This window comes from Triturus cristatus, chromosome 7, assembly GCF_964204655.1.
Source record: "Triturus cristatus chromosome 7, aTriCri1.1, whole genome shotgun sequence".
NCBI lineage: Eukaryota > Metazoa > Chordata > Amphibia > Caudata > Salamandridae > Triturus > Triturus cristatus.
The window spans coordinates 705,545,732-705,566,774 of NC_140590.1; the positions used below are offsets into that span (position 1 = coordinate 705,545,732).

The 21,043-nt window shown below is 41.3% G+C and overlaps 1 protein-coding gene across 2 annotated transcripts in view; it reads right to left on the reverse strand.

The window, feature by feature from the left end:
• Window positions 1-373: 373 nt before the first annotated feature.
• The window catches only part of BTBD17 (BTB domain containing 17), a 103,979-nt gene continuing 83,309 nt past the window's right edge, over window positions 374-21,043 (reverse strand). For both annotated transcript variants that reach the window (XM_085617365.1, XM_085617366.1), the window contains exon 3: window positions 374-2,028. In XM_085617365.1, coding sequence (XP_085473491.1) covers window positions 948-2,028 — 1,081 coding nt within the window. In that variant the 3' untranslated portion in view covers window positions 374-947. The remainder of the gene's footprint in view (window positions 2,029-21,043) is intronic.

Genomic DNA, 21,043 nt, shown 5'->3' on the forward strand with positions numbered 1-21,043 from the left:
CAGTGCGGGTTGCTGCTCAGCCATTGCCTAGGAGCCTGTGACATATCTCAAACCTGGCTGTGAAATACAACTGGGTTGGAGAAACCTAAAGTGCTCAAGTTCGGCCATACAAACAGACATGCACGCTTACAGTGGGCCTACCACAAATCCTTCTTGATATACCCGTCCCGCCTGTCCATACACTGCTGGCATCGGCTCAGTCAGTCAGCAGTCATTTTAGTTTCGCTTGACTGCTGACTGACTGACCAGTGTGGCGATGCTCCTCTTCCATTACGGAGGAGCTGCCCCTGGGTAATTTACCTTTTTCCAGTAATTTTATCAGCAACCTTTTCAGTAACCACACTGCGCAGTCACACCCAATTTGTGATTGGAGGTATCTCACTTAATTTTTTATTGCTTTAGCAAGTATGAAAAGCACAGTGCCTAGAAGTCAACATAATTTCTATATATATTTTTTTTTAATAAAAGTAAGGTACAAAAATGCAAATTATAAAATTATACAAGAAAATGAATGCAGTTTTCTTTAAGTCAATGCCTCATAACCCTTTTCAATTAAGGAGTTCTAAAAAATATATGTTTGATTAAACAAATCTAACGGCCATTGGAAGCAGCGACGAAGGAGAAAAGGTCCCCATGAAACGAAAATGAGGTTGGTTAAAAAAACAACTAAAGGAGCCCTAAGAGTTTGGAGAATTTTTAAGAATGCTGTTTCCAGAAGCTACAGTCTTAAGAGACATTGCTATTTCTGGACTCTCAGTTTATCTGCCTTTCAATAGTATATGAGGATTAGCCTTTAAGAAAATTGTTGATTTTATATGCCTATAAAAGGCAAGTTCAGCAAATTTCATGTGAATAACTGTCCCATAAATAGCTAGCACTGCTGTTAACAAGTATGGGCCCATCAAATCAAGGTTTCTAATTTCCAAATGGACTTGATCATCCTAGCTTCACTTGGCTTTGATCAGCGAGTGGTAGATGGGCTTAACGATGATGTGGAGGTGCAGTGAATTGTCTACCAAGTATTCGGAGGTTCTCTTCTGCAGGTCTGCATTGGCCAGGAAGTCGGGCACCTCATCTGTGCTCTGGTGGAAACTGTAAATGTGCTTCACAAATACTTTACCCTGGGGCTTCTTACCAATCACCAAGATGGTTTTCTGAAAGCTCACACCTGCAAAGTCTGAGCTGCTCATGGCCGGGCTTATAACGAGCCTGGGTCGGCCATCTTCAATGCGAGCTGATTGGACGGCTCCAGATGTTGAATCTGAGTAGACAGGCCGTAAGCTAACGGGAAGCCAGCGAGGTGAGAACAGCATATTCCAGGTAACCTTCTTTGCAGAATCATGGTTGCTCGGTCCCAGCTGAGTTTGGAAGCTTGTGCTCCTGTCGTCTCTGGCTGGGTTGTTGATAATCCACTGGGAGCCCCAGGAAGGTAGAATATAGTTGCGAGGAATGAACATGCTGCAGTTAACATCAAAGTACTTGCCGTACTGCAGCGGTGAGGCAGAGTGGAACTGGAATGTCTGAAAGAGGAGGTCCTGGATGGAATCATAGTACTTGGTCATCGCCGAAGAATGCTTCTGAATCTGGAACAAGTGGGCAGGAGAAATCATTGGGTATCGGATTGACCTCAGGACCTTCTCAATAATGGGAACATCAGGGTTGTTCTTTCTGATCCACTCCTCAATGGCCTGGTAGAGTTCGAGCTCATTCTGAAGGACCAAGTCGGAGCGCTGGAGCAAAGAGACCATAAGGTCATCACTCACAGATACCCATTCGCCACTGTTGATGATAGTGGAAAGGTTCCAGGCCAAAAACTCCAGGCAGCTCTCCAGCAGGCCTTCATCATGGACCTTGAGGGCATAATGGTACCAGCCCACAACATGGCCTTGGCTTGATTCAGTGGCTAAGTGGTTCCTCATATACTCTCTTACACCTCGTTGAAGTGCCCAAACATGATACTTGCTGGCCAGTCTGTGGAGGGTGATTGCTTGGTTCAGCTGGATTGAGATCTCCCCAGAATACAGGTACCTGGAGAGAAAAGTTTGGATAAAAAGATCCTGTTACTGATGATACTAATGTTGCAATGATTGCAATACATATGTTGTCAAGAATGGGAGTGCATGTTCCACAGCTATTCATTTTTAGTAACAAGTTTGCCTTCAAATCCTTTTTTCATTAACTGCCAAACTAAATCCAAATGCCTGCTCGAATATTTGAACAAGAAATAGTTCAGTCCTACAATTGCCAAATTCTGATCCCAAAAAAAAGAAAAACTTCTTTTTCAAGTTCTTTAGATTTTGCAAATGTAATACAAAAGATGTCACTTACAGGAATATTGTAATTTACTGCTATTAATGATTTAATAACCTGAATAAGTTAGACCAATGAAAATGAATTAAGTGAAAAAGCAATATGAAAACACATTTTTTATTAGATTGATTTCAGATAGTGTATTTATCCGTTTTAAAACTTCAATTAGTAATATTAAATATTTGTCTGTGGGTTGAATATTTAAACAGTGGTAATCAATAGACTAGTATAAAAGTGAACATGGGACTCTAAGGGGCATATGTACAAGGACTTAACGCCACCAGAATGTTACTTTTTGAGACGTTCTGGTGGCGCTAAATCCATCACCTTCTTTACAAAGTTGCGTTAAGCCACTTAATGTGGCTTAACGCCGCCTTTCGTGCTACACTTTCATGCTACACTTAGCATGAAAGGGGTGGGCAATGGGTGTTGTGGTGGGCGTTCCGCCGCAACACCCATCGATTTTGCGGCTGCCCCTATTTACAAGGGTGACATAAATATGGGGCAGCGAGAAAATTAAGAGTAAAAACCCCTGGTTTTATCATGGTAAAATGAGGAGAAATATCTAATTTCTCCTCGTTTTTGCTGTTACTGTGTGTGCTGCATTGTGCAGCACACATAAAAACAGCAAATCACCATGAATGATTGTTTATGTGCAGGAAAGTGTGCCTTCCTGCACATTCCAGTTTTCCTTAAGTAAGGAACCGGATTAAAGAATTTGTTAATTAAAAACACTGGGCTGACTCTGCCAGCTTCCTTGGTATTATGACTATCAGGAACCGACCCACCATTTTACTTAGCCTCACCCAGGAAGGCGGAAAACACGCAGAAGATGGCGCCCCCCACTGCCTGAATTGGGGATAAAGAATCATTCTTTAGTAGAAACAAAAATAGGACCACTACACCCATTGCGACAAAAACCCTGCAAAACTGGTGGCCATCTTTAAATGCTCATCAGACATTGGTATATCTTATCTCTTAAACCACTAAGATTGACCTAGGCACCCTTGGAATGCAGTCCCATCAGAAGAATACTCTATTATCCTCAACCCAACTTTACTACCAATAAAGGCTTATCACAAATAATTTGGCTTCTACAAATTGCGTATTTCTACACTACATTACAATTTTAGAAGATTGATCAGAATCTCCACCCATGATCTTTCACACCACCTAGTGGTACCTTCCAGCACTAAACAATGGACAAAAAACTAGAACCCTCGGGCCATAATGGCTTCACTATCAAATACCCCCCTAACCTCTCCAAAAATGCATCAAAAAATGTAAATACCAATTACTCAAAACACATCCAGAAACTCTTATCTCAGACCCCTATTTTTGTGCCAGCAAGGGAACTCTAACTAATGACCTTATATTTCATACAAAAAGGAGAGCCCAATTGAGAAATATATTATTCTCCATGTTACGCATCACAGGCACTAGGAAAACACCTCACAAACTTAGAATATCCATCTCTCCCTCTTCCTTCTGCTGGGCGAATGCTACCATATCTATATTCAACAATGGTATCATTCTAATACAGTCCTCGAATGAAAATCTCATCCTAATTGTCAAGATCTTCTCTACTCTTAGAAAGGGGGTTTACAATAAGCTCAATCTTCCTACTCAAAATCACCCTAACATGCTTGATGAAAAGCTTTCACCCTCTTCAATGCACATGGCTACTCCAATCTCAATCAGCCCACTTGCGGTCACAAGCGATTACCTCCCGACTCTCGCTACCACCACTCCCACCCCAGAACCACCCTCTCAGTCAGAGCTTGAGAACCTCTCTAGTAAAATAGTCGATCCTTTTTTTAGCCCCCCCTCCCAGAACTAGTATAGACCCTGACTTCATCGAACTTCTTCCCCCATACACCCCTTCTTACCTCCTCGTGCACCCCAGCGAGTGCCATCCAAGCACTCCTACAACGCTCTCATACTCATGGAACAACAATGTCCACAAACCTATATCCCATCACCAGACAACCTTATGTCACCCAGATCCACTGACCATCACACAACCACTCTTTCTACACCTCCTCCCCTCACATCTAATTATCCTCATGCATATCCTCAACAAAATTGTCCAGATGCACCTGCATGCCAGGCCCCCATTAACGAGCCCCCACTCTCAGTATGGGGCTGTTTATTACTTTTCTGCACTCCCTGACCTCCCTACCCAACCCACAACTACCCATAAGCACGATTATTGAGAATTCAATTTGACAAGATCGATCGTAGCTTACGGCATCTTAAGGATGATCTCTAGAGACTCACATCTATTACATTTGATCTATGGCTCTCGCATGGTTAAGATAGTACCACGATATCCAGAATTGATTCCCAGGCAGATATGCCCACCCTCTATCTCCCACACTTATCCAATCTTGGAACGGAATCTATACCATTACCCAATGACGCTTCTCGCCCTAAGAGATCGAATCAAGATCTATAAAACAATGAGATCAATGGACTCCTCCTCTCTTATCAGACCGAAAAGAATATTAACAAGACTGAACGGAATCAAATCAAAACCATCCAAGCGAACCCATTCAGAGAACGAGCTACAATCACAAATTAGTAAACAATGACCACATCAAGCGTGCCAATATATCACGGACGGCCTTTCATCATTCAGATATTCAGCTGAAATGCATGCTCCTTAATTGCATATCATCAAACAAACATGCGGGGGATATTTATGACCTAATCCTCTCACATAAGTTTGATATAGTTATCCTCATGAAACGTGGTTAAACAGCGCATCTCATTCCATCATAGACCTACTAGTTCCCACAGTCACAAGATCATCCGAGTAGATAGACCCAAGAAAACGGGTGAGGGAATAGCAGGCATTTACCACAACACCCTCTCAGTATCCCAATCTGAAACAATCGCCCTAACTACATGCGAATATCTTAGCATCAATGTCTCATGTAAAAATAAATCCCTTTGTAATATACAAGCCTTCTACCCGTGCAATAACTCACTGTTCATTGAATAAATCATCAAAATCATCACAATGAATGATAATCCTCAAGGGCCCCAGATCTCCCTGGGAGACGATCTGAACAACCAGTCAGTGAAATTTGTGACAGGCCAAACTCACAACAAGGGTGAGACTTTGGACCTTATAATTTCAAAGACGGACAACATCTCCTTGGAGTCCATTATCCCCTGTGACTGGACAGACCATTATCACATCACCTTCCTCATCAATTCAAGGGTGATCCCAATGAAAGGGCAACCAAAAAAAATAAAACATTGGAAAAGGAATCTTCATACTATAAACCACAATGAACTAACTACCCTTTGCAATAATACTTTGATTCCACAGAACAACATGGATGATGTCAATGACCTTACAGATTTCTATAATGCTTCCATATTGGAAGCCATGTACTCTGTCACTCCCCTTCAACAAAAAGACATATCCAATAAAAAATCAAACCCCTGGTTCAACGACAACTTGAACACCGAAAGAGGCAATCTAAGAATAGCAGAAAGATCCTGGAGATCTTCCCCATCATTGGAACTTCTAAAACGCCTAAGATCAACCAGGAACACATACAACAGAAGAATAAGACACGTGAAAGCTAATTTCTTCAAAGCATAGCTTGACCAAGCCAGAAATAGGCCCGAAAAACTATTCTAAATAGTCAAGCAGCAATCATATAACACATCATACCTGTTAGACGTTGATTCCAGGACACACCCAAACTGTGAAGAACTGTCTGCTTTCTTCATGAAAAAAACTACAAAGATAGATAACGAACTACAACTAGTGAATGAACTACTACCGGCTGCCTCATCCAGTTTCTCCTACACCTCCCAATATACTGGAGGGAGCCACCCATCCAGGCACTTCTCCAAAAACAATGCCTCTTGGCACTCCTTCTCAACAATCAACGAAAGAGACATCTACAACACTCTTTCATCATTAAACCCATCTAATCACTTCACGAACCCACTACCTCCGGCTATATTTAAAGAGATCAAAGCATGTATTGTCCCCCTGTGCACTAAGATTGCAAATGCCTCACTACATCAAGACACTATCCCTGATTGCCTAAAAGCAGGACAAGTAACCCCCACTTTAAAAAAAAACAATGCAGCCTGTTCTGATCCTAATAACTACAGACCCAACTCCAACATCCCGACTCTTGCAAAGCTCTTAGAAAAATGTTTCCAGATCCAACTCTGTAATCACATAGACAGCTATCAACTCCTTGAACAACACCAGTCAGGGTTCCATCAAGGTCACAGCACCAAATAGGCTCTTACCCATGTTGTGGATGACATACTAAAAATGCTGGATCGAAATGAATCATGCCTTCTGATACTGCTTGACTTATCGGCGGCCTTTGACACGGTAAAACATGATAGTCTACAGAAACAAAGGATGGGCCTATCAGGGGCAGTATTGCAATGGTTTTCCTCATTCCTCCAAAACAGATCCCAGAGAGTCAAAATGAACCAAGCCCCACACGATCACTCTGGGCACTCCACAGGGATCTGCTCTCTCATCCATTCTTCAACTTATTCCTGGAACCACTAGCAAACCACCTAAAATCGGCCAACATCCACCATCATATGTATGCTGACGACACTCAGCTGTATCTCAAAATCGCCTTGTGGGCGGAATTTGCGAAAGTGACTTTCGCAAATTATCGTGAAAATGTTAAAAATCTCCGCAAACACGCGGAAATATCGCGAAGATGCGGAAGTTTTTTTCCCGCCCGTTCGCGGTATTTTCTGCGTGGTCGCGGCTCGCCAACTTACCCATGCGGTTGCTCGCGGGCACGGCCATCTTGTTTTCACTCTTCTCGCGGTGCATGATCGTGAGAAGAAAGACGTGATCGCGCGACCAATGACATTACTGCGGGCGCGAACTGTCGCGAGACTGCGCAAATGGCTACCAACAATCCAACATCTCATGGAAAACGCGACCGGATCGGGAAAACTTTTCGGCGAACGCGGGGATTCAGGTAAGGCGATTGCGCGCGCGCGAGAATGTATTATTTTACAGCGCGAGCAAGAAACAAATTATCGCTAAGCTGCGGAATGCGGAAATTTTGACATTTTCGCGGTCTCCGTGGAACGCGAAAATGTCAAATTATCGCAATTTCCGGGAGCGGAACGGAAATTTAGCCCAGGCCTACATTATATCCCTCAATTTCACCTTGCAAAAAACACATTTATGGCTCACTGATAACCACCCTAAACTTAACGTTGCCAAAACCAAATTCCTTCTCATCTCACCGCCAAATAGCATCACCAAGATCGAGCTTTGTTTGAGACATCTTACAACCGTTAACTGCTGTCATCACATCATTGACTACATCTGAATATACAGGATTACATTAATGCTGCCACCAAAGGAGCGAATTACCAACTGAGAATTCTGCGGAAACTTAAACCCCACCTTCCACATGAAGACCTAAAACAAGCGGTCCAACCTCTTGTATTGCCCAGACTGGACTATGGAAGTGCCACACCATGTGCCTTACCTCAATTCAAGTTGGCCCCTCTAAAAGCCTCCCTCAATGTGGCAGCCAAACTTGTCTCCAGAACAAAAAGAAATACACACATCTCCCCAGCCCTAAAATCCCTGAACTGTCTACTGTATGAAGCAATAATCCAATAAAAAATCTGCATGCTTGACACATAAAGCGCTCTATTTCAATACCCCCAGATATCTGACTCTAAAGCTAGAAAAACAGGGGGGCTGCAGACCCATGCGAAGTGCGCACACCCTGCTTCTGAAACCCCAACTAACCCACAAAAAGAAAACGGGCACCAGAGCTTTCTTGGTTGTTGCACCTAAGATATGGAACTCTCTACCACCAGACATTTGCCTAATCTACTCTACCGCCTCCTTCAAAACAGAAGCAACATCTTTTTTGTTGACTAAGTTTTTACCCTAAGACAATATATGTGTCTATGGGAATGTAACCATACTAACTTCTCTATGACGAGTGGCCATTTTATTACCAACTATAATTGAGATCAAGCTTTTTACTCTATGTACTTTCATATATGTTTGTCATGCGCACGTATCTTTTGTTTACCAGTCCAATTGATACCCTACTTCTTGTCATGTAAGGTGCTCTGATACCCACTAGTGTCATGTTCGCACTTTACAAAACTTTATCAATAAAATTAGTAACTAAACCATCATAAAAAAAATGAACATGATATGGGTGATTTTTAATGTATCCAAAGCATAGCATCGAGTTGTATGGCAGAGTTGTTTACAAACAGCAAATTTTCGATTAAAATGGTCACTAAATTTGAATAGGCATACAGTTTTACCCATAAAGCTATATTGCACACAGATGATAACGTGTGGAAATCGGGTTTCAGTAAATATTTTTCATTTGTGAATCACCAAGTAAAGTGTCTTAATTTGTTTTTCTCCTAATAAAATCTTTGTTTCCACTTCAGAATTACAACAAATGTGCTTACTTTTTGCTTTTCTAACTGCTTAAGAAGTACAGTGCAATTGCAAGTATCTCTATTTAGCTTTGTGTTACAAAACATTATTTCCTACAGCCCTTCCTTTCACACTCTCTGTATCCCAGCAAGATCATCACATAATTCACTTTGCTTTTCTTTCTTTGTCTGAAAAGTGAGAGGAGTTTGTAAACACCAATCCCCATCTCCACCCTTCAAACTAGGAAAGGGCACTAGAAAGGGTTTCCCTCTCTTCCCCTCCCTGTTTATAATTTCACTAGAACAGCTTCTCTACAATATCCAGAGTAACAGCTCCATATCAGTTGTCATTTTCACGGATATAATAGTGAAAGTATTGGCATAAGCAAATGATATTTTGATTATGATTAGGGCTCCCGGTTTTATGGTATTTGTTTTATGACATTTCCGTCTGTATTTATCTATATTTATTTTTTGTTCATTTTATCTGTATTTATCCATATTTATTTTGGGTTTTGTGAAAAATGAAGCTGAAACGTATATTTCCACATTTATGTACCTGATAAATATGCACTCATGCTTAAATGACTGCCAAGTTTCAGTGATATGAACATCTGCAGAAGATAAATCAATGCACTTATATGAAAATATGCAAATTTCACAATCAATCTTGTACATATCTACTGCTGTTTAAGCCTCTTTACTAAAATTCCTTTCTTTTGTAAACACTTAACTACCAATCCACACAGTTATTGGCCTGAAAGAAGGTATTTAGATCACTCAAAAAGCAACCCAATTTCCGTTTTTATCCACATTTAAAAATGAATACAGACAGGGAAATAAATGATTTTCTGTCTGTATTTATCTATAAAAATCAGTAAAAACGGAAAACAGGGACCCTTATTCCTGATAGATGACGCCCGCTCCTCCATTGAAGCACATGTTAATACGATCGAGAATTATGCTCGGGTTGTGGCTTACAGTCTCAATGCAGAAAAATTTGCAGTGAAAGGTCTAAATGAAATCTGCCCTAAAGAAGTTATAGGTAAATCTGGCCTCGCACTGCGGCAGACTGGCTATTTGAAATATTTAGGTGCAGAATTTGGCACAGACCTAATGGAGGATACCTTACAGCACAACGAGAAACTAACCCTGCACAAATCTCAAAATCGCCTTGAAAGCTGGAACCCTGAATTCATCACTTGGTGGGGATGCATTAAAACTATGAAAATTATGATAGTACATTTCCTTATATCCATGCTCCCACACTCCCTCTCTGATGAGTTCGCCTGCAGACTGAATAAACACTTAAACACCTTTATCTAGCAAAACAAATGCTCAAGAATCTCAAAATACCTATCCGCCTTGGTGGAGTAAATCTCACAAATTTCCAGTCATACCGACCAGCCTTTATAGCTATTCTATGCAGTTTCATTCTCCACAGGAGTATACTCCTGCCTAGCTTTTAGTCGAAAAAGCACTTTTCGAAGATTGTCATCCCATTATGCTGTTTTCAACTAAATATAAACTCTCCCTTCCAGTTAGACAAAGTTTTAAAACCACCAAACAGACCGAGTTAAAACTGGACATAATCCTGGAGATTCATAGTAGGCACCCTAGCTTTGTTTCCTTATAGAACACCACACGCTTCAAGATTCAAAGTGCTCCGATTTATTGAAAAGCGTGGTCTTTTTAAGGATCCACCTTTTAACGTAATTGGGTCAGAAGAAATACCCACTCTCTTTCAGAGAATTGCAGATCCAATGTAACCTTGACAACATAAACTTTTATGATTTCCTAAACTCAAGTCCTGTGTTTCTAAGGTCAATCCTCCCTTCCAAGAGCCCTCTCTTCCTAAATTGATTACTGTTGCAAACAGACAGGGTCACCAGGTTTCAAAATACTATAAACTACTACAACCAAACTCTTCTCATTTTAACCATGGCATGTATGAGAAATGGGATCTAAATTTCTCACTGACCCAAGAACAGGGGAAATAGATTTGGAAATTGGTGGTCTCTCATAAAATCCTACCTGCGCTCCCCCAAATCAAGTTCTGGCTCCTTCACAGAATTTTTGGGACTCCTGCTTGCCTCCATAAAGTTGGTCTGTCAGATGAGCCGAATTGTTGGAATTGGAATAAAGAAATTGGTGGCTCATTACAATGGCAGGCGGACTTCAGTCTGTCCGCCATCATCTCCTATTTGGGACCGCCTGCCAACCGTGCGGCAGTCCCAAAATAGGAATTACAATGCGACCACCACCGTGGCGGTTGCATTACCCACCTCTAACATTGCGGCAGGTGCTGCTGGCTGAGGCACCCACCGCAATGTTAAAAAGGGATGTAGCAAGCGGTGACTGTCACTTGCTACAGGGTTAAGTTGGGGGGCACCATAGGTGCCACCCAACACCCACAGGAATGGGACAGGGGGAAAGGGGGCCCCACTACGGGCCCCCAATGTCCATCCCCGTCAGCCTTTTCATGGTGGTTGAATGGGCAGGGAAAGGCAGGCGGGGAAGGATATCATAATCTGTACGGCGGTGTTTGCCAGGCACCGCCACCATTCTGGGTATTGCGAGCGGTCCATTTGGTGGTAGGAATCTATCTGACTGTCGGGACCACGGCGGTTGGATTTTCCGACCACCACCGATGCGACTGCTATCGTAATGTGGCGGTCTGAACGACCCTTAGAATATGCAGGCAGACCACCACCAACGGGCGGATGTTGGCAGTCCTCCCGGGAAAATAATGAGCCCCTTGGTGATATACCACATGTACTCTTCTCTTGCAGTCGTGTCGTTCTGGGACAAATTTTGAGTTTCTCCCCTGATTATTGGTTTCCGGATTAAGCGCGATTTCCAGTTGATCGTTATGGGTTTTCTCGACCCCTTCCAAACCGATGCCCTACTGTTAGACAGTCTATTAATAGCAGCTTGTAAGTCTATCCTTTCTAATTGTAAAGACACTGCATCCACCTTCTTTAAATCCTAGCTGAACTGAATTACACATATAAGGGGAGCTGATATCATTGCCTTACAACACTCCCCTTGGAAAACACAGCGTAGACCATTATGGAGTAAGCTTGACCCTTATTTTGCCACTACTAAACCCCCATGAGATTCCGATACCCAACAACTCCTATCTATCACTCACCTGTTAACTAAGCTTTCCCCAACCTTACCTGAGGTCCCCCCAAACACACAGCAGATGTCCACATCTTTTTTTCCAAGGATCCCCTGACAGTTTGACAACAACGAACACTGATCTGTGAATACTGATTTAGATATTACATGTAGATGATGCCCTTTGTTCCTCTCCTTTGTATCTGATACGTTTTGAGAATCGTCATATGCAATATCTGTACTCCTTACAGGAGTCTTACTGCTCCTTCTCCAGATCATACCATAGCCTGTTGGGAACATACGCTTTACTGCAGTCCTTTATGACTATTTCACAGTGATCAATTGTAAGTTTATATTTGATTTCTTTCCTCCCTATGTGTATTTTCGAGCTTTAATCGACCATACATGCATGTTTGTTTCCTTTATATTTCATTTTCTTATTCTTTTATTGGATTATGTTTATATGTTTTATGTGAAAAATGTAAATAAAAACTGTGGAAATAAAAAATACACATAAAAACTCCCCATAAGCAGAAATTTTACAGAAGACATAGTCTGAAATGTAACCTCTGTCTTTCAAGTGGAGCAAATGTAGCAAGATAAAAACTGAATTTAAATCCATCTTTATTTAGTGCTCGGATTTTCACAACCCATCAAGAATTGGTTTACGACCATAGTTTGGGAAACACTGGTGTAGAGAAATCTGCAGTAGTAAATCCCGTTTAAGGGATAGGAAGTGAACGTTCTAAAGTGTGGTTTGCCTTGGAATATTGGGAACGCCCACAAAATTATAAATTTGTGGGCATTTCCAAACTTTGATGCAACCCCTTTCCACGTTGAAAATGTTCAGAGATTTACTCAAGCCCAGCTCCCTTTCTAGGGTGGGAAGGGGACCTGATCACCTCTGGTTTGCTTGGTGGTGAGCAGGGCCGGACTGGAAACCAATGCTAGCCATTGCAAATTTTGGCAGGACAGACTTCATAATGTGCGTTGTGAGGGAGCCTGACCACTGCAACTAGTGGCTTAGGGATGTTCTCCCACCAAGAATTGGTTGCGAAGGAATGCATATATGGTGTGTTTTGCAACACATTTTTCTTTTTGAGTATTTTTGTTAAGGTTTATGCATAAATGTACATGGTATGTTATAATAATGCCAACAAACCCTGGAATGGTTCCTCTTGCATCACCATTTGAATTAAAACAGTATGATATATACTATCCGCTTAATGATTTGTGTGGATCCCCTTGGGAGACAGTACTTCCCAATAAGAAGCGGGCGTGTTAGGAGTAAGGGAACGGAGAGAAAGGGGGTGTGTTCTAGATAAAGGTAAAGTTTGTGTCTAACCTACATTTATCCAATGACACAACATGTGGTCACAGAAGTAAAAGCTGTGCACGATATTTGGGTCACAAGGTCATTGTGAGCGGCCCATCTTCACGGCATAGGATGACCTGGCTGAGGGCTGGCAGCAGGGCGCCCTCAGGTCCCGCTCATTTTCTGAAAAAAGGGGCCCAGATCTCCTAAAATATTAGTAGCTGATCATTTAAGATTATAGATTGTCCTGTATTGCATTGTAATTATACTTATATAGTGCTTACTACCCCAGACAAGGCGTCAAAGCCCTTTTTCGGCAAGTAACACGCTACTCCGGAACCCAGAAAGGATTAATGGTGAATTAGTATAGTCAAATATGAAATTAATTTGAGAGGTGGACATGTTAGTCTGTTATTTGGATTGAAAAGGATAATGAAGGAATAGAAGAGAAGGATTTCGATTTTTTGTTTGTTTTGGAGCTCATAGCAGTAGGAGAAGGTTTGGGATGAGTAAAAGGGAGGTGGAGGGGGATGAGTAAAAGGGATATGGAGGGGGAAGAGTCAGAGAGAGGGTTTAGAAAGTCTTGTTTGGGGGATCGGAATAGTAAAAAGAGGTATGAGCTGATGCAAGGAGGGGTGGAGTCTCGAAAGGGTGATTTTGGGGATCATAGTAGTGGTATTGGGTTTAGGATGAATGAGAGAGCGGATGTAGAGGATATATTGATAGAGGTATAGGGTGAGAAATAGGCTAGTGCATTGGAAAGAGTAGCAGAATGAGGTTTGAGATGAGTCAGAGAGTTGAGCTAGAGGATATATTCAGAGCGGAATAGGGTGATAATAGGGTAATGCATTGGATATGCTGAATTAGAAGAAAAGTAATGAATAAGTAAAAGTAATAAATATATAGATCCAAAAGTATTAAATATATAGATCCATAAGTACATGGAAGGTATAAAGATGCATAGAGGAAGGTAGTATATGTTGATTAAAGATGCATTAATTAAACTCTGGATTTCAAGCATTGCACTTTAAATTAGTTTTCTTTATTTTTATATATATATATATATATATATATATATATACATTTTTTTCAGATCAATAGTGAAGCAATTGTAGATAAATAGTTATGATAAAAATATTTACTTATTTATGCAGTCACATCTATACATGTTAAAAATATAGAATGATGTAACTATCAGTAATATGTACATTAGTTAAGCAGAGCTAATGAATATCTATATTGGGTTTTTTTTAACATAGGTATTCTACACGTTTATAGAAAGCAATACACATATATAGGAACATATCTATAGTACAAATAAATGCTTATATACAGAGAGTTATGCTGTATATTTCCATTTGTTTGCGTATGATGGTTATGTGGGGAAGAGCCAATTCTTGAGTAGTTTTCTGAAGATAAGGTGGTTATCTGAGGATCTTATGTTGGGGGTAAAGAGTTCCATAGTTTGGCTGCTTGAACAGACAATGATGTGCCACCCATTGTGTTTTTTCTTGTATCTTGGGATTTTTAGGCGAGGTGCCACTCTGGAACTGAGGTTACTTTGTTGAATGTGTTTGGTGATTTTATTCCTGATGAAGAGCAGTCCCATTCCATGTATTGCTTTATGGGTGATACATAGCAGCTTGAACGTGGATCTTCTGGCAACCGGTAACCAATGCTTGGCTTTCAAGGCAGGAGAGATGTGGTCTCGCGGTTTTATACGTAAGAGTAGCCTGGCACCCGAGTTCTGAATCGGTTGTAGTCTTTTCATGGTCGTTTAAGGTGAGCCATGGTAAAGGCATTTGGCGTAATCAAGGTTGGGCAAAACAAGGGCGATGGTAGCCTGGACCTCGTGTGGAAATTCCAAATGGGGGAAGATTCGTCGCAATGTTTTTATAGTAACAAAGCTTGATTTTGCTAGTTTGTCCACTTGGGCATTTATCGATAGCTTGGAGTCCATGGTCATTCTGAGGTTTCTTCCTTCCTTTGATATTTTAGGCGGTGTTCCCAGATCATCAGGCCACTTGGAGAGCGGGTCATAAAGTTTCCAATTGCCACACGTGAGTATTTCCGTTTTGGAATCATTCAATTTGAGATGGCACCAAGCTATTCATTGATCCACAGCTCTGAGACAACTGAAAATTGTCGAGTTTCTAATGTCCTGGCGGCATTGCAGTTGAAGGAGTATTTGCGTGTCATGTGCAAAGTTATAGCACGTGAGAGGAAATTGATTGATCAGTGCCGGTAATGAATTCATGTAGAGGTTGAAAAGCATGGGCAAGATAATATAATAGGGCCGCGAGGGACCCCTGCTTTTGTGAAGTACAGTTTGGATGAGAAAGGTGGGGTATTGATGACATTAGTACTGTTGCAAAGGTAGGATGCAATCCAGTCTAGAGCAGTCCCCTCTATGCCGGCTTTGTTTAGTCATTTTATCAGGGTGTCATTGTCAACCGTGTCAAAGGCAGCGGAGAGGTCCAAGAGAAGTAGCGTAGCAACCCCGTTGCGGTCAACTGTGTTCTTCAGGTCATCCCAGATGGCCAGGAGGGCAGATTGTGTGCCTCTTCCTGCACGGAATCCCATTTATAAGTCTGAAAGTATGGCATTCTCTTCAAGGAATTGTGACATCTGGGCAAAAGCTGCTCTTTCTATCAGTTTGACCAGGAACGGTCCATTTATAATGGGTCTGTAGTTGGCAGGGTTCAGTTGGTCTAAGTTCGTTTTCTTCAGTAATGGGTGTATGTATGACTTTTTGAGTTCTTCTGGAAATGTTCCGGAATTTAAGGATTTGTTGATGATTCTCCTAACTGGAGTGGCAGCAGAGGTTGTTAAAAGAATTGTCTTGAAGGTTTGCGGTGGACACGGGTCAGAAGGGCTGCTGGTAGGCCTGCTTGCTTTGACCAGGTCCATAAATTCATCGTGTGAGATGTGTTGTAAGGAATGGAGAGGTTGTGTTAGGGTATTCTTGGATTGTAGCTTTGTAAAAGGGTTAGTGCTGATGCTTTGTCTAATGTGTCTACTTTGTCCGTGTAATGATTTGCCAGTTTGCCTGTGAACTCTTGAACAATGGGATGAGCTGTTTCTAGGCAATTTGGTTTACGAAATTTATTGAGAATTTTATAGAATTCTTTATTTGCACATTTAGCATTTTGAAGTCTGCTTGAATAGTATTTCTTCTTTGCTCTTTTGATATCTGACTTGTACAATCTGTTAATTTTCTGTTGGCAAAGTTTGGCTTGGTTGGTGTTTGTTTTGAGCCAGGTATGTTGCTGCTTTTTAATTTGTTGTTTTGTCTCTTTTCTCTGTATTTTTTCCAAGGTGCTTGTTTTCTTTTGTTCTGTTGTGTGGCAGGGTTTGCCCAGACGTGGGCCCCTTGCTCACTTTGCCACTGGATTCAGGCTAGCCTGGCTGATGAGGGCTGTTAGCCCAAACCGGTCCCAGGAAGCTTGTTTCTGGTCCAGGGAAGACATGGCTTGGCAGTTCGGGCTGGACTGTTCCCATGAGGCACAGGGTCAAGACTGATTTGCATATAGCTGTGTCTGAACTGGGGTGGCAAAGTGAGCTAAAGAACGATGATGGATTCAACCCAGATCTGTGACTGGGGGTGAGTGTCTGAAAAGTTTCAGCGCTCCGTCAATCATCTCCTTTTGTTTGCTTTGTTCACCCTAAGTTGCCAGGGTATGCCCTCACTTTGCCACTGGTTTCAAGCTAGCCTTGCTGATGAGGGCTGTTAGCCCAAACCGCTCCCAGGATGCTTGTTTCCAGTCCAGGGAAGACATGGCTTGGCAGTTCGGGCTGAACTTTTCCCATGAGGCACATGGTAAAGAGTGATTTGCATATAGCTGTGTCTGAACTGGGGTGGTGAAGTGAGCTATAGAACGATGATGGATTCAACCAAGATCTGTGACTGGGGTGAGTGTCTGAAAAGTTTCAGCACTCCGTCCATCATCTCCTTGTGTTTGCCTTGTTTTTTAGTGGTATCAGGATATCAAAAGCTTCCTGTAGCAACTCATATAGTTTTTAACAGAATTTATTGTTTCCATCTCACTACTGGATGTTAGTTGTGTTTCTAAGTGTTCCAAATTGAGTTTGTTCCACAGCAGATAGGTGGATGCATGTAAGGTGGTTTTAGGTGCGTCGCTTAGTGTTGTTTTATTTTGGAAGGCAAGTAAATGGTGGTCTGACCATGTGACTGGAGTCAGCTTTTGAAAGGTGCTGGTTCTATATTAGCAAAAATGACATCTTGGATGTGTCCAGCGGAGTGTGTGTGTTTGTGGACGATCTGATGCAGGTTCAGTGCTTCTAGGCCAGCGATGATTGCTTTTGGATGGGGCATATTTGGTTTGTCAAACCAAATGTTGTGGTAACAGAGTACGCATAGGTTGAAGTGTAGTGTCATCCGGTTTGAAACATGTCTAGAAGTGCATCTGGGAAAGTTGCCTTGCGAGGTGGAGGTCTGTAAAGGAGGAGGACGTTACAGGAGGAAGATGGTGTAGGATTGCATCTGGTGAAAAGGGCCTCACAATTTTTTATGGAGACATAGTCATCTTTAGTGATGTGTATTGTTTGCCTTAACACAACAGCTAGGCCACCTCGTTTTTTTGCCTGTATGATTTTGGGTGATTGTTTGATAGCCTAGAGGAACGGCTTCATGCAGAACTGGAGCCATATCATCTCCCAACCATGATTCAGTAATGAATAGTATGTCTGGTTTTGCATCAGTGATAAGGTCGCAGATGTGATGTTTGTTCTTAGAGAGCGAGCAAGCATTTATTAGTTATTAGTAGACAGTTTAGAGAATGTGCTTTGGAGATAGTGTTACGTATATGAGGATAGCAATCCTTTAGCTTTTCTAAATTATGCATAAATATATCATCCAGTTGTCATGGGTCAGTGCTGCGGTTGTTTTTCATTTCTGGAGAATGCAGATCTGTGCAATTCCCAGTGCTGATGATAGCCAGTATGGTTAGTTGGGGTCAAGTTCGGGGTGGCATGTTTATTGTGTCATGGAGAATTGCCATTTCTGGCGAGGGAGTGACTGGAATGTCCACCATATCTTGTAAGCAGTTCCAGATCTGCTGCCAAAAGACCTGCAGTCTCAGGCATTGTCATACTATGTGTACCCTATCGCCCACCTCTCAGTGTCATCTCAAGAAGAGAGGTGTCGGTCATATTTTGCACCAGTGCAGTTTGTAGGGGGTCCAGTGGCAATCCTGTAGTATTTTGAAGAAAGCATTACATTTGAGACAGTTTTCCCTGAGGCTCTTATCTTAAAAGGACTTAAATTCTGATCAGTTATCACCTGAGAATTTTCTTTGCAGTTGTGTTTGCTATCGCCATTTAAGCAGTTGCCGTGTAGGTATAGAGAATTGTTTCATTATCAGGTGCTCGTATATTCTAGATATAATTTTTTAATATTGCCCCCTTTCACTAAGTAATTAGGCAGTGGGAAGACAGTGGTTGAGGTACTTTGTGCAGCACACAGTATCTCAATTGTAGATATTGCTTCAGACTGAATTTTGATGCCAGGATTGTGAAGGATTTTAGAGTGTCTGCTGAATATAGTTGACAGAGATTATGGATTCTCTTGGAGGACCAGACGACCATCAAAGTCAATTCATGAGTGGTCCACGTTAATTGTAAACACAATTACACAGAGACCTACAGTGTGATAGCACTAATGTGGAATTACTAGTGCTTTGTTTTTTTCTTGATGCCTAGCATACGTTAATGACGGATGTATGATGTTACAACGCATGCTTTAACAACGCATGCTGTTACAACGAAATTTTTACAACGCAAATGCAGTGACAACGCAAGTCTTTACAACGCAAGTCTTTACATCGACTTGCACTAGATGGCGTGCTAACATTAAAAAAGTGTAATTTACTATTCTAACTCCAGTCCACGTAACAGTAGGGAAGGTGTTTGGATAGTAAACTACACTATTTTTAATGTTAGCATGCCATCTAGTGCAAGTCGATGTAAAGACTTGCGTTGTAATGGCATGCGTTGTCAATGCATTTGCGTTGTAACAGTTTCGTTGTAATGGTAGTGCGTTGTAAAAGTTGCGTTGTAAAGGTTGTTCCACGTTAATGACATGATTATGGGCTAAAAAAGGAATTGCAGCAAATGACACGGAATTTGCACTTAATGTTGAGGACATAGAACATAGGTTCCTAGCTAGAGGCTATAATAAGGATATTATCCTAAGGACCAAAATAAGATCATTAGGGCTGAAATGGACTGAACACAGAAGAGACAGAAACACTAAAACACCCATTAGAGTTGTGACAAATTACCATCCCTGGTCACACAAACTTTACAATATACTAAGGCGACATTGGCACTTGCTCACATCAGATAACATTCTCCAACCTTATGTATTGTGACATCCTAGTATAACTTATCATAGGGGTAAAACCATATGAAATATGGTTAGTCCCAGTTATCCTAAGGGACTGGTGTCAAGAGGCACATGGTTACATAAACTGAATGAGGGATCGTAACCCTGTGGTAGCTGTAGCATGTGCAAAATGTCAATGCATGGAATTAAGGAATTTAAGTACAATGATTCTTGCAGATAACGAATAACCACCATATTGACTCTATGACGAAATATGTTATCTATGTAATTATCTGCAAGTGTGGTAAGATTTAAGTTGGGAGCACAATACACCCACTGAAGGAACATATTGCAGAGCTTTTTAGAGCTTGTAACAATCTGGATGATAGATATCCTATTGGAGCCCATGCAAAGGAATGTGTAGCACATAGTAAGCAGCTATCTTTCAAATGTTATGGAATACAATATGTGATGCCTAATGTGAGGGGTGGAAACCAGGAACTCAAGTTGAGACAATATGAGGTCCATTGGATGATGAAATTATGTGCTGTTGACAGGGGCCTTAACATCGATAATAAATGCCAATACTTTTTGTGTACTTAAAGTGCAGGCTCTCTGTCCTTACTTTTCATACTAACAGACACCATCTGACGCTAACTTATACCACCTATTAACATAGATAACCTGTTGTTGATAAATATGCCTCTGCGTTGGTATCTTAAGGCTGTCATATAGTAATCATGTATGATTTTAAACATGTTGCTCCTATTAGGAGTAAGTTTTTTTTGAAGACTTAGTATAAGTACTCTTAGAAGGTAATTTTAGTCGAGAGGTTTGATGATTAGCAACAGATATGGTTATGATTCCAAACACATGTATTTAGGTGGATCCTTTTGATGGAATTTGTGATTATACTCCATATTATAAACACGTAATGGTGTTTAGTATAGTGTTAATGACTGCATGTATACATAGTCATTTGGACTTTCAAAATGGTGTCCATAAATACAGTTCTTGTAAACTTCCATATTAAGTGCGGTTTTGACTATGAATGACTCCGTATTGTGAATACTTAAGAGTTTTGATAATGACATGTAAGCGAGATGCCATTTTGAATTATACATAGATTGAATATCTAACATTGTTATCGAAGTGTATGTGCTGACCCCTTGTGATTGAGATGATTATAGGCTAATAATTGTTATTTTAAAACTTCAAGATGGTGCTTACGTATGCCACGCTTGAACTCTTCCATGTTAGTCCGCTCACGAATGGAAGCATTTGCACTTCCGATATATATATAGACAATTAAGTATGGGGTGCGTGCGACACGCCGTTGTTTCAGAGAGGAGCACACTCCTTCTGATCAAGAGGTAAGCCGTCCTTTTCAGGCATTTTTCGTGAGTGGTCCCCGTTAACTGTAAACTCAATTACACGGAGATCTACAGTATGATAGCACTTATTTGGAATTTCTAGTGCTTGTTTTTTTCTCTCGATGGCCAGCATACAGG